This window comes from Balaenoptera borealis, assembly GCF_965194805.1.
Source record: "Balaenoptera borealis genome assembly, chromosome: 7".
NCBI lineage: Eukaryota > Metazoa > Chordata > Mammalia > Artiodactyla > Balaenopteridae > Balaenoptera > Balaenoptera borealis.
Genome location: NC_138864.1, coordinates 10,827,155 through 10,841,970, shown reverse-complemented (window position 1 = coordinate 10,841,970; position 14,816 = coordinate 10,827,155). Strand labels below are relative to the sequence as shown.

The 14,816-nt window shown below is 46.1% G+C and overlaps 1 protein-coding gene across 1 annotated transcript; it reads right to left on the bottom strand.

Moving 5' to 3' along the window:
* Window positions 1–796: 796 nt before the first annotated feature.
* Window positions 797–3,188, bottom strand: PGAM2 (phosphoglycerate mutase 2). The gene is made up of 3 exons (XM_082399637.1): window positions 2,721–3,188; window positions 2,449–2,629; window positions 797–1,001 (listed from the first exon to the last, which is right to left on the bottom strand). The coding sequence occupies exons 1-3, from the start codon at window positions 3,132–3,134 to the stop codon at window positions 835–837; spliced, it is 762 nt and encodes a 253-aa protein (XP_082255763.1). The 5' UTR covers window positions 3,135–3,188; the 3' UTR covers window positions 797–834.
* Window positions 3,189–14,816: the final 11,628 nt, after the last annotated feature.

Sequence of the window (14,816 nt, the reverse complement as noted above, 5' to 3'; positions counted from 1 at the left end):
GGCCACGCTGATCCCTGCCACGGGGAGCCTCCGCCCACGCAGGACAGCCAGCGTGCACGCGCGGCTGGAGTGAGGCACCTGCACCTGCTGAGCGTGCGGGGAGTTAAGCTCTCGTGCTCTGGGAGGCGCCAGGTGGAAGCAGCTGGGGGCAAAGGATGCGCTGCGGAGGCCGTCGGCCCAGGTGGTGGCCAGCCCCGGCGCCCCCTCCCCACCTGGCTGCAGATGGCGTTTCCTGCCTTCTCAGGCTGAGCTGCGGGCGGGCCTCACCATGTCCTGATTTCTGAGGACAGCCTCCAGGGCCCACCCCAGCTGTCAAAGCCCCATGAATCAGGCATGGCCACCTGTGGGCTTGTCTCCCCCTGGACAAGGGGACACCCGTGGGGCAGGGCTCAGGGTACCACCTTGCCCTTCCCACCCTGGGGCTGCCAGGACGGTAGAGGACAACTAGTGTGAAGGAAGTGGTGTGTTGGCCACAGTCCTCGCTTGCCATGGGGAGGGCTGGGTCACTTGGACTCTCCCTAAGTGACGCTGGGCACTCGGATTTAGAGCAGGGTTACCAAGTGGCTCTTCCGCTCTGCGGGTCATCGTAGGGGCTTGCCAGGAGCCACCTGATAGCCGGGGATAGGGAGGCTCTTGGCCTCCGTGTTCCCGGGGTCCCCGCAACCAAGGGGGGAGGCTTGGGCAGGCTGCGGGGGCCCGGGGCGGTGTGTGTGGAATCCCGGGCTCCAGGCCCGCGGCGGAACCAGCCCTGAGCGAGCGCTGGGGGGCGGCGGCCTGGGGCCACACTGGCCTGAGGCAGTGAGAGGACGTGCCTTTATTGCCAGAGCCCACCCCTCACTTGGCCTTGCCCTGGGCAGCCACAGCTTCCATGGCCTTGCGCACGGTCTCCTCGTCACCCAGGAAGCGCATGGGCTTGGTGGGCTTCAGCGCCTGGTCCAGCTCGTACACGATGGGGATCCCCGTGGGCAGGTTCAGCTCCATGATGGCCTGGTCCGACATCCCTGGGCCGGAGGAACAGGGTCCTCAGCCCTCCCAGCCTGACAGCCAGCCAGCCAGCCACCTGCTTGCTCGCGTTTAGCAGGCTGCGTGACCTTTACGGGCCACAGAGCTGTCTGCCAGGCGGCCGCCCTCCCACCCGACAGCACGGCCACAGAAGTGTGCCTCGAGAAGGTCAAGGCAGCACCAAGACAGCAGCCGACAGAAATAGCTGTGGTGAGCCGAGGACCTCGCTCCGGCCCGAGCTGTCCTCATCTGGGGTGACGCCATCGGCCCCCCTGGCCCAACGGGAACTCTGCTCAGACTGGTGGGTGTTTGGGGTCAGGAAAGACCTTAACCACTTGGCTTCTAGAGAGTTCTAGTTTCTGGACATCCTAAGCAGAGGAGCAGCAGTGCCCCTGAGAAAGGGGGTGGGATAGGGACAGCGAGAAGCGTTGCCCGTGGCCGGGGGGGACGGGGGGCCCTGCCAGGTGAAAAGAGTTTTCTGTGGAAACCCGACCCAGCCCTGCTGGCCTCCCACAGACCTGGCCTGGAATAGCAGCTCGACCTTTGGTATTCCTGTCACCCCGCCCACCCCGCTGGTGCAGGGAGGCCTTAAGGAAACATGCTCTGGGCAGTGGCAGACCCCACTCACGTTTGCCTCGGTGCCTTCGTTTCTCCTAGGCCAGGCCGCAGGGAGCCCCCAGAAGGGAGGGCAGGTGCTCTTTCCACCTGCTAGGCTCAGCGCTAGCCGTGAGGCGTCTGTGTGCACTTGGCCTCAGAACGGCGGACGGGGGCTTCCGTGGAGGAAGCCTGTCATGCTGGGAGGGGTTGCCCCCCTTTTCGTGGAAGCCGAGCTAGCAACCTAAGGTCTCTGGCGTTCTCCACACCCTGCACCCTTCTTTTGACTAGTCTTTGCCCCGAGTGGGTGTGAGCTGGGGTGCAGGCAGGGCGCCACCCTCAGTCCCTTATCCAGCAGCTGCCAGTGAAGTGACTTGACCAGGGTCACTCAGCAAGCTGGGATTTAGAGCCAGGTGGCCCTACCTCTTCAGGGGTGGGTGTCCTTGGGCAAGAGGCCACCCCCGGGCCTTCCCTCCTCCCACCCGAGGCTTGTGTTTGGGAAGCCAGGCCAGCTGTGGACCCCTGTGCAGGACCTGGGCCCTGGGTCAGTGGCGGCACACGTTTTCACCCAGAATCTTCAGAAGGAGACTCACGTTACACAGTGTCCCAGGACACACGGCAATGGAGATTCCTTTTTTACAGAGCTGGATTTTTAAGTGGTTTCTCACGCCTCCCAGTCCGGTTCACAGTGTGGAAGCCCTGCCCTGCCCGGGTGCCGATGCCCGCGAAGCTGCCTCAGCGAGGCAGCCGGCCCTTTTACGAAACGAGCAGCTGGGGGCTCGCTGGCTCAGGGGAACGTGTCACCCCCCCCACCTCTGCCCATACCCTGTGTGAGGACGGGACGGGCCTCACCTTCCAGATGCTTCACGATGCCCCGCAGGCTGTTCCCGTGGGCTGCGATGAGCACCCTCTTGCCGGCCTTGATCTGGGGGGCGATCTCATCATTCCAGAAGGGCAGGGCCCGGGCGATGGTGTCCTTGAGGCTCTCTCGCGTGGGCAGCTCCCCCGGCTTCAGGCCTGCGTAGCGACGCTCCTGGGGGCGTCCATGCCGCTGCTCACTCCCCAGCCCGGGCCCCCGTCCCCAGACCCCCCCGCCCCCCCCGCCCCGCCCCCCAGCCGCTCACCTTGCTGATGCAGTTGTAGTAGGGGTGCGTCTCATCCATGGGGGGCGGAGGGATGTCAAAGGAGCGCCTCCAGATCTTCACCTGCTCCTCCCCGTGCTTGGCGGCCGTCTCCGCCTTGTTGAGGCCAGTGAGACCCCCGTAGTGCCGCTCGTTGAGGCGCCAGGTGCGCACCACGGGCAGCCACATCTGGTCCGTCGTGTCCAGGATGGTCCAGAGGGTGTGGATGGCCCTCTTCAGCACCGACGTGTAGCAGATGTCAAATTCCATCTTCGCGTCCTTGATGGCGTGGGCCCCCCTCTTGGCCTCCTCAGCCCCCTTCTCGCTCAGCTCCGCGTCGAACCAGCCGCAGAAGCGGTTCTCCTGGTTCCAGGTGCTCTCGCCGTGCCGAACCATCACGAGGGGGTGGGTGGGCATGGCGGCGGCGGCGGAGGGCACCCGCGGGCTCCGGGCAGGGACAGGTGACCCCCGGGCGCCCCCAGCTTTATAACGGTCTGGCCCCAGCCCCCGCCCCAGCCAACTGCCAGTCAGCGTTCCAGGGCTGACGGGCGGCAGCAGGTGGCCGGCAGCAGAGCCGGGTGGCAGGCAGGCCGAGAGCCGCACTGCAAAAACGGCCCCGTCAGCCACCAGTCCCCACGTGCCCAGAGCCCGGGCTGGGCGGGGCTGCCGAGCAGGGCCGGGCAGGAAGGCAGAAGTCCGGGCCTCCAGCAAGCCTGAGAAGGGGGCTAGCGGGAACAGGAGGGCCGGCCGGGAAAGACTCCCCCCGCGGTTGGGCCCCCGCCGCCCCGTCAGCCTGCTGCCAGCGCTCGGGGGCTGCCGCTGTCAGGCAGGGGCACGGGGAAATCCTGAGTGCTTTCTGCGAGTCCCTCGGCGCAACCGGGGACAAGCCTGCGTCTCGGGAAGTACGCTAGCCTGGTGTCAAAGGGAGCCAAGGGTCATGAGTACGCACGTGTGTCCAGCCACCCACATGTGCGTGCCTAGGTGCGCGTGCACGCGCTGCTCACGTCCTACTGCACGTACGCGTCCGTGTGCCTTGCGCGCACGTCTGTGTTGCATGTGTGCACGCCTGCGTGCATACGTGTGAGCTGCCAGGAGGTTCCCCCTGGGGCGCTGTCCTGCTCCCCCATGAATGGGGTCTGTATGTTGGCAGGGGACCTTCCCCGGGACTCCTGACCCCCCTCCGCAGGTCCCTCTGCCCTGGCAGACTCTGCGCCCCAGCCTTGCCCACAGGATGAGCCCTGTGGAGGCCTCTGGCTGACAGCCAGGCTTGGGGGGGGCGGCGCTGTGCCGTCATCTCCACACAGGGGAGGAGGAAAGGTTGCTGTGGGCAGAGCGGGGGAGCTGGTGAGGACCGTAGCCCTGGGGAGAGGTCTGGCCTTGTGGGAGGTGGCAGCACTGTAGAGCAAGGGCTGAGCTGGGCAGGGCTGGGTTTCCAGGACAGCCAGGGGTAGCTGGGGGCCTGGCTGCTTGGGCCAGAGAGGAACAGGAGGTTTTCCGCTTTCGCATCCCTTTGTCAAGATCTTATCCACATGTGCCACACTCTCCCACCCTAGTTACCTTCACCCAAGCCAGGCTCATTCCTCCCAGCTGAAACCACCTTTGAAAAGAAAAAGAAAAATCCAGGATTCATGTCCCCAAGGAGCCCCAGAATCAGAGGTACTGGTTATTAGGTCTGTGCCCAGCTTATCAGGAGCGCCCAGAGGTAGGCCGAGGTTGGGACTAGGGGGCAGTGTAGAGTTGGGTGCAGGCCCGGGACTTCTGCATTCAGGTTTTGGGGGACAAGGGCTACTGCGATCTGGGCTGTGAAGAAACGAAGCAGAGCAGCGGGGTCAAGATACCAAGTTGCAGCTGCACCAGCAAAGAACCAATCCTCATAGAACAACAAACAAGTGTGTGGTAGAGAGGCATAGAGGGGCCGGGCCTTGTGTCCTGACGAATGGGAGTCACTGGAGAGTCTGAAGCATGGTTATATTGGAAAGTCACTTGCCGCTGTGGAGGCAGGATTGGAGGCCAAAGGCCCTGGTAGAGGTGGTGGCTTTGGGTTAGGTGAGAATAAGGCTGCTTGGCCTGGGTGCAGGTGGCGTGGTGAGGAGCTGCTAGACTGGGGGGCCACTGGGGCCTTACTGCCAGCCAAAGGGCGGGATGGGACATGCCTTCCTGCCTGCCTGATGGATGTTGAGAAAGCCGGGGGCCTCAGAGGAGAGTTGAAGCCTGAGAAGACCAGACACAGCTTCTAAGCCTTGGCTCGCTCCAGCCTGACTCTTACTCATTCAGAAAGTATTTGCTGGGCATGTCTGGTGTGCCGGCGCTGTTCAAGCACTGGGCCAGCGAGGCCCTGCTCGTGGGGGTCTCCATCGCAGTGATGGGAGGTGGACATCACGTGATGTGTGGCGTGGCAGGCAGTGGTGAGGTCCATGGCGAAGCAAGCAAGGGGGCAGGAGAGCTGCTGCTTCAACAGGACTGTCCTGGGAGGGAGGAGCGAGCCCCCTCCACTGGTCCCTCCCCACGACCACAGCTATAAATCCTGGACAAAGGCAGAAAGCGGGTCTCAGAGAACTGGAAAGTAAGTAGCAGGCAGATGAAGTGGATCAGATTCAGAGTTCCACGGTGAGTTTTCCATCTTTTTCTCCCAGGGTGGCCCAGCCTGAAACCTAGAAGTGCCCCCAATGTGGACAGAAAGGGCTCCGGAGAATCCCTCTGGTCCAAGGGACAGAAGTAAAGTTCCTACAGGCCCCTTCCCTTTGTTGCCTTCTTAACCCACCACAGCTCCTGGGCAGTGATGTGGAGGTGGCAGTGTCGGCTAGGCAGGCCCCTGAAACCCTGAGAGAAGAGCTACCCTCTAACCAGAGGAGGTGAGGCCACGAGAGTGTACGGCGACCGCCCACTGCTCTCTCTCTCCGCCCTCCTGCAGCTGAGGAGTGGACGCAGCTGCAGGAGCTGTGCAGCAAGGGGGGAAACTAAGGCCCCAGACTTCCGGCTCGAAGTCCTGGACAGCAGGCCCCAGACTTCCGGCTCGAAGTCCTGGACAGCAGGCCCCAGGGAGCTGTCAAGGATCGGGTCAGGCATGAAGAGGAGGGAGATTAGGGGAGCGATTCAGTACAGGTACAGGTGAATTCCTGGGCTCCCTGTACTTGTGGGCTCTGACCCAGGCTGACCCACCGGTGACCGGATTACCTGCCAAAACAATATGATCAACATTCTCCTTAGAATTTAAACAGACTCTCAAAACAATATTCAAAATACCTAGGACAATTTTGCATGTGGCTGTCCAGTTTTCCCAAAACCATTTATTGAATGTCCTTCCCCTATTGTATATTCTTGGCTCTTTTGTTGTAAATTAATTGACCACATGTGGGTGGGCTTATTTCTGGGTTCTCTATTCTGTCCTTTGGTCTATGTGTGGGTTTTATGCCAGTATCATACTGTTAGATCACTATAGCTTTGTAATATAGTTACAAAGAACTGTGATGTCGCCAGCTTTGTTCCTCTTTTTCAAAATTGCGTTGGCTATTCATGGTCTTCTGTGGTTCCACACAAATTTTAGTGTTTTGGTTTTTTTTTTCTTTTTTGAGAAAAATGCCATTGGAATTTTGATAGGGACTACATTGAATCTATATATTGCTTTTGGTAGTGTGGACATTTTAACCACGTCAATTCTTCCAATGCACGCAGATGGAATATTTTTACATTTATTGGTGTCATCTTCAAATTTTTCATCAATGTCTTAGTTTTCAGCGTACAGATCTTTCACCACCTTAGTTAAATTTATTTCTAGTTGTTTTATTCTTTTGATGCAATTGTAAATAGGATTGTTTTTTTAATTTCTCTTTCTTCTAGTTGTTAGCATATAGAAACAGACTGATATTTGTGTATTAATTTTGTATTCCGAAACTTCATTGAGTTTGTTTACTAGTTCTGACAGTTCTAGACTTCTTCTAGATTGTCGAATTTATTGGCATGGTAGTTTCTTATGATCCTTTGTGTGTTATCAGTTGTAATGTATCCTCTTTCATTTATAATTTTGAGTCCTCTCTCTTTAATTGATAAGAGTAGCTAAAGGTTTGTCTATTTTGTTTCTTTTTTCAAAGAACCAGCTCTTAGTTTCATTGATATTTTCTGTTGTCTTTTTTAGTCTGTTTCATTTATTTCTGCTCTGATCTTTGTTACTTCTGTCCTTCTACTAACTTTGGGCTTTCTAGTTCCTTGAGGTGTAAGGTTAGATTGTTTATTTGAGTTCTTTCTTTTTCTTAATGTAGACGTATATTGCTATGAGCTTCCTTCTTAGAACTGCTTTTGCTGCATCCCATATGTTTTGGTATGTTGTATTTCCATTTTCATTTGTCTTAAGATGTATTTGGGTTTCTCTTTTGACTTCTTTTTTGACTCATTGATTGTTCAGGAGTATGTTGTTTAATCTCCACAGGTTTGTGAATTTTCCAGGTTTCTTCTTGTAATTGATTTCTAGTTTTATACCACTGTGTCAGAAAAGATGCTTGATATAATTTGTCTTCTTAAATTTATTAAGACTTGCTTTGTTGATATTATCTATCCTGTAGAATATTCCATGTGTGCCTGAGAAGAATGTGTATTCTGTTGATGGATAAAATGTTCTGTATATGTCTGTTAAGTCAGTCTGATGTAATGTGTAGTTTTAAGTCCACTGTTTCCTTATTTTCTGTCTGTATGATCTATCCATTGTTGAAAGTGGGATATTATTAAAGTCCCCTACTATTACTGTATTTCTGTCTACTTTTCCCTTTATGTCTGTTAATGTTTGCTTTATATATTTAGGGGCCCCTATGGCAGGTGCAAAAATATTTTTAAATATTTGAAATTACTCTTGTTGGATTGACCCTTTTACCTTTATATAATGATAGTCTATGTCTCATATATATATAATTTTAAGTGATTTTTATTTTTTTTAATTTTTATTGGAGTATAATTGATTTACAATGTTGTGTTAGTTTCAGGTGTACAGCACAGTGAATGAGTTATACATATACATATAGCCACTCTTTCTTAGATTCTTTTCCCATATAGGCTATTACAGAGTATTTTGTGTAGAGTTCTCTGTACTATACAGTAGGTCCTCCTTAGTTATCTATTTTATTTTTTTTATCGAAGTATAGTTGATTTACAATGCTGTGCCAATCTCCGCTGTGCAGCAAAATGACTCAGTTATACATATCTATACATTCTTTTTTTTAATAGTCTTTTCCATTATGGTTTATCACAGGATATTGAATATAGTTCCCTGTGCTATACATTAGGACCTTGTTGTTTATCCATTCTAAATGTAATAGTTTGCACCTACCAACCACAAGTTCCCAGTCCAACCCTCTCCCTCCCCCTCTCCCCCTTGGCAACCACAAGTCTGTTCTCTGTGTATATGAGTCTGTGTTTTGTAGATAGGTTCATTTGTGCCACATCTTAGATTCAACATATAAGTGATATCATATGGTATTTGTCTTTCTCTTTCTGACTTACTTCACTTAGTATGATAATCTCTAGTTGCATCCACATTGCTGCAAATGGCATTATTTTGTTCTTTTTTACGGCTGAGTAGTATTCCATTATATGTATATATACCACATCTTCTTTATCCATTCATCTATTGATGGACATGTAAGTTGTTTCCATGTTTTGGTTATGTGAACAGTGCTGCTATGAATATAGGGGTGCATGTATCTTCTTGAATTGTAGGTTTGTCTGGGTATATTCCCAGGAGTGGGATTGCTGGATCATATGGTAATTCTATTTTTAGTTTTCTGAGGAACCTCCATACTGTTTTCCATAGTGGCTGCATCAATTTACATTCCCACCAACAGTGTAGGAGGGTTCCCTTTTCTCCACACCCTTTCCAGCATTTGTTATTTGTAGACTTTTTAATGACCAGTCTGAGGTGATACCTCATTGTAGTTTTGATTTGCATTTCTCTAATAATTAGTGATGTTGAGCATCTTTTCATGTGCCTACTGGGGCTTCTTTGGAGAAATGTCTATTAAGGTCTTCTGCCCATTTTTCGATTGGGTTGTTTGGGTTTTTTTTGTTGCTGAGTTGCATGAGCTGTTTGTGTATTTTGGAGATTAAGCCCTTGTCTATCTCATCATTTGCAAATATTTTCTCCCATTCCTTGGGTTGCCTTTCATTTTTTCATGGTTTCCTTTGCTGTGCAAAAACTTGTAAGCTTGATTAGGTCCCGTTTGTTTATTTTTGTTTTTATTTCCATTGCCTTGGGAGACTGACCTAAGAAAACATGATTTATGTCAGAGAATGTTTTGCCTATGCTCTCTTCTAGGAGTTTTATGGTGTCTTATGTTTGAGTCTTTAAGCCATTTTGAGTTTATATTTGTACATGGTGTGAGGGTGTGTTCTAACTTCATTGATTTACATGCAGCTGTCCAACTTTCCTAGCACCACTTGCTGAAGAGACTGTCTTTTTCGCATTTTATATTCTTGCCTCCTTTGTCGAAGATTAATTGGTGTGTGCGTTTACTTCTGGGTTCTCTCTTCTGTTCCATTGATCCATATGCCTGTTTTTGTACCAATATCACACTGTTTTGATTACTGTAGCTTTGTAGTATTGTCTGAAGTCTAGGAGAGTTATGCCTCCTGCTTTGGTTTCTTCCTCAGGATTGCTCTAGCAGTTCTCGGTCTTTTATGGTTCCATGTACATTTTTGGATTATTTGTTCTAGTTCTGTGAAAAATATCATGGGTAATTTGATAGGGATCGCGTTAAATCTGTAGATTGTTGTGTGTAGTATTGCCATTTTAACGATATTAATTCTTCCAATCCAAGAGCGTGGGATATCTTTCCATTTCTTTGAATCCTCATTTATTTCCTTTATTAATGTTTTATAGTTCTCAGCATATAAGTGTTTCACCTCCTTGCTCAGGTTTATATCTAGGTATTTTATTTTCTTGGTGCGATTTTAAAAGGTATTGTTTTTTTTTTACATTCCCTTTCTGATATTTCATTGTTAGTGTAAAGGAATGCAACTGGTTTCTGAATGTTAATCTTATATCCTGCTACTTTGCTGAATTCATTTATTAGATCTAGTAGTTTTTGTGCGGAGTCCATAGGGTTTTCTATATATAGTATCATGTCATCTGCATATAGTGACAATTTTACCTCTTCCCTTCCAGTTTGGATATCTTTTATTTCTTTTTTTTTTTTTTTTTGTCTGATTGCTGTGGCTAGGACTTCCACTACTATGTTGAAGAGAAGTGTTGAAAGTGGGCATACTTGTCTTGTTCCAGATTTTCGTGGGAAGTCTTTCAGCTTTTCACTGTTGAATATTATATTGGCTGTGGGTTTGTCATAAATGGCTTTTATTATGTTGAAATATGTTCCCTCTATTCCCACTTTGGTAAGAGTTTTTTTTATCATGAATGGATGTTGAATTTTGTCAAATGCTTCTTCTGCATCTATTGAGATGATCATGTGGTTTTTAACTTTTCTTTTGTTAATGTGGTGTATTACATTTGTTGATTTGTGTATGTTGAACCATCCTTGTGAACCTGGCATGAATCCCACTTGGTCATAGTGTATGACCTTTTTTATGTGTTGTTGGCTTCAGTTTGCTAATATTTTGTTGAGAATTTTTGCCTCTATATTCATCAAAGATATTGGCCTGTAATTTTTTTTTTTTTGGTGGTATCTTTGTCTGCTTTGGGTATCAGGGTGATGGTGGCTTCATAGAATGTCTTTGAGAGTGTTCCTTCCTCTTCAGTCCTTTGGAAGAATTTGAGAAGAATCAGTATAAGTTCTTCTTTGTATGTTTGGTAGAATTCTCTTGTGAAGCCATCTGGTCCTGGACTTTTTTGTTTGTAGGAAGTTTTTTTAAATTACAGATTCTATTTCATTTCTAGTGATGGATCTGTTCAAATTATCTATTTCTTCTTGATTCAATTTTAGTGTATGTTTCTAGAAAGTTATCCATTTCTTCTAGGTTGTCAAATTTGTTGGCATATAATTGTTCATAGTATTCTCTTATGGTTTTTTGTATTTCTGCGATATCCGTTGAGATTTCTCCTTTTTCATTTCTTATTTTGTTTATTTGGGTTCTCTCTCTTTTCTTCTTGGTGAGCCTGGCCAGGGGTTTGTCAATCTTGTTTACCCTTTCAAAGAACCTGCTCTTGGTTTTGTTGATATTTTTTATTGTTTTTTAATCTCTATTTTATTTATTTCCTCCCTGATCTTTATTATCTCTTTCCTTCTGCTGATTTTAGGTTTTGTTTGTCCTTATTCTTCTAATTCTTTTAGGTGGTAGGTTAGGTTGTTTACTTGAGATTTTTCTTGGTTTTTTTGTTTGTTTGTTTGTTTTATGAAGGCCTGTATCTCTATGAACCTCCCTCTAAGAACTGCTTTTTTGCCGCATTCCATAGATTTTGTGTGGTTGTGTTTTCATTGTCATTTGTCTCAGGGTATTTTTTAATTTCCTTTTTGATTTCCTCGTTGACCCATTGATTTTTTAGTAGCATGTTATTTAGTCTCCATGTAATCGTTTTTGTTTTTTTTTCATTTCTTTTCCTGTGGTTGATTTCTGGTTTCATGCCATTGTGGTCAGAGGAGATGCTTGAAATATTTCTATACTCTTAAATTTGTTGAGGTTAGTTTTGTGCCCTAGGATGTGGTCAGTCCTAGAGAATGTTCCGTGTGCACTTGAAAAGAATATATATTCTGGTTTTTTTGGATGTAGTGTCCAAAAGTCACTACAAAAATAGTGATTGAAAATATCACTATTTAAAATGATCAATTAAGTCTAACTGTTCTGTTGTATCATTTAGGACCTCTGTTGCCTTATTGATTCTCTGTCTGGAAGATCTGTCCATTGATGTGAGTGGGGTGTTAAAGTCTCCTACTGTTATTGTATTACCATCAATTTCTCTCTTTATGTCTGTTACTATTTGTTTTATGTATTTGGGTGCTTCTGTATTAGGTGCATATATGATGATGAGTGTAAAATCCTCTTCATGTTTTGATCCTTTTATCATTACATAGTGTCCTTCTTTATCTTTCTTGATAGCCTTTGCTTTAAGTCTATTTTGTCTGATATGAGTATTGCAACTCCCACTTTCTTGTCATTTCCATTTGCATGGAATATCTTTCCCAATCCCCTCACTTTCAAGCTATGTGTGTCCTTTGCCCTAAGGTGGGTCTCTTGTAGGCAGCATATTGTAGGCTCTTGTTTTTTTATCCAGTCTGCCACTCCGTGTCTTTCAATTGGAGCATCCAGTCCTTTCATATTTAAGGTATTTATTGATACATATGTATTTATTGCCATTTCAAACCTTGTTTTCCAGTTGATTCTTTGCTTCTTCTTTGTTCCTTTCTTTTTCTTTTTTTCTTTTTGTGGTTTGATGATTTCCTTTTATTTTATGCTTGTGTTCTCTTCTTTTAGGTTTTTGCGAATCTATTCTATGTTTTTGACTTGTGGTTGCCCTGTTTTTCAGTATGTTAACCCCTTCCTATATCTGCTTGCCTTAGACTGATAGCCATATAGGCTCAAACACATTCTAAAAAAAAAAAAAGGAAGAAAAAAGAAAAAGAATTTGCATTTTCTTACTCTCCTTCCCCACATTTTAGGATTGTGATGTCCCTTTTTACATCTTCATGTTTATCCTTTTGCTATTCCTTGTGTTTATCATTGCTTTCACAAATAGGTTTTTTTCTTTTTCTTTTTGATCTGTATACTGGCTAATTTAAGTGATTTACTTTCCAATTGTGATTTCCTCCTTCCTGTTTCTTTTGCTTCTTTTCTATCTAGAGATGACCTTTCAATATTTCTTTTAGGATAGGTTTAGTATTGCTGTATTCTTTAAGTTTTTGCTTGTCTGAGAAATTCTTCATTTCTCCTCCTATTCTAAATGATAATCTTGGTGGGTAGAGTATTCTAGGTTGAAGATTTTTCTCTTTCAAGATTTTTAATATATTTTGCCACTACCTTCTGACCTGCAGTGTTTCTGTAGAGAAATCAGCTGATAGCCTTATGAGGGTTCCCTTGTAAAGAACTCTTTGTTTTTCTCTTGTTACCTTTAGAATCCTCTCTCTATCTTTAACTTTGGCCATTTTTATTATAATATGTCTTGGTGTAGGTCTGTTTGGGTTCATCTTCTTTGGAACCCTCTGTGCTTCCTGTATCTGGATATCTGTTTCCTTCTTTAAGTTTGGGGAAATTTTTAGCCATAATTTTTCAAATACATTTACATCCTCTTTTCTCTTTCTTCTCCTTTTGGAATCCCTATTATGCATAGATTGGCCCACTTTATATTATCCCACAGGTGTCTTATATTGCTCTCATTTTTTTTTTAATTTATTTATTTTTGGCTGCATTGGGTCTTCGTTGCTTTGTGCACGCTTTCTCTAGTTGCAGCGAGCAGAGGCTACTCTTTGTTGTGGTACGCGGGCTTCTCATTGTGGTGGCTTCTCTTGTTGCGGAGCATGGGCTTGAGGCACGCGGGCTTCAGTAGTTGTGGTGCGCGGGCTCAGTAGTTGTGGCTCAGGGACTTAGTTGCTCCGCAGCATGTGGGATCTTCCCGGGCCAGGGATCGAACCCATGTCCCCTGCAGTGGCAGGTGGATTCTTAACCACTGCACCACCAGGGAAGTCCCTACTCTGCCATCTTGATCCTCCAGACCAAGATCTACATTTTCATACCCCCTACCACCATGTTTTATGTTTTTAATGTTACAATTAATTTTTTTCTGTATTTTGTATCCACTAACAAATTATTGTATTTGGTTATTTTAAATACTTCTGTCTTTTAACCTTCATTAGGTTTAAAAGTGATTTATAGATTTCTAACTAATTTATCCATAACCATTACAACATTAGAGTATTGTGAATTTAACTTTGTATTTAACTTTACCAGTGAGATTTATATTTTCAGATTTTTTTGTTACTAATTAACGTCCTTTCATTTCAGTTTGAAGTCCCCTTAATAGTTTTTGTAAGGCTAGTCTAATGGTAGTGAACTCTTTCTGCTTTTGCTTATCTAGAAAATTCTTTATCTCTCATTCAATTCTGAAGGACAACTTTGACAAGTAGAATATTCTTGGCTGTCAGGGTTTGTTTCCAGCAGTAATTTCTGATGAAAATCTACTGGTAATCTTATGGGGGTTCCCTTGTAGTAACAGGTTTTTTTGTTTTTGTTTTTGTTTTTTTTCCTCTTGCTGCCTTTAAGATTATCCCCTTGTTTTTAATTTTTGACAATTTAATTATAATATGTCTTGGTACAAGTCATTTTGGATTCATCTTATTTGTAACTTTATGGGCTTCCCGGATCTGGATGTCTGTTTGTTTCCCCAGCTTAGGGAAATTTTCAGCCGTTATTTCTTTGAATAAGCTTTCTGTCCCTTTCTCTCTTCTCTTTCTAGGACTCTTATAATGCATATATTGGCCCACTTGCTACTGTCCCATAAGTCACTTAAACTATCTTGTTTTCATTTTTTTTCTTCTTTTCTGATTGGATGAATTCCACTTCCCTGTATTTGAGTTAGCTAATTTTTTTTTTCTGTTTGATTTAGTCTGATGTTGAATCTTTCTACTGAATTTTTCAGTTCAGTTACTGTATTCTTCAGCTTTGTGATTTTTGTTCATGACTTACTTATGTTTTCTGTCTCTGTTGAAATTCTTGCTTAGTTCATGCATTGTTCTTATGAGTTTGCTGAGCATCTTTATGACCATTATTTTGAACTCTTTATCAGGTACATCACTTACGTCCATTTCATTTAGATCTGTTTCTGGAGTTACATCTTACTTTTTTTTGGAACATATTCCTCCATTTCTTCATTTTCCTTCATTCTTTATGTTGGTGTCTGTGCATTAGATGAAATAGTTACCTCTCCCAGTCTTGACAGAATGGTTTGAGGAAGGGGATGAACCTTATCATTTAGCCTGTCCTGAGCTCTTGGCTTTCTCTCAAACCTTTGTGATTGTCCAAGCTATCTTCTTATGTTCTTAGTGGCTCCTAGTAGTTGAGAGTGTACCAAGATCAGCCCTAGATGTGAGCTGACTTAGAAGCCTGACCCTCAGGCAGCAGATTTTGAAGTAGGCAAATAAACCTCTTTCAAGGAAAGACTGCAAGATGGAATTT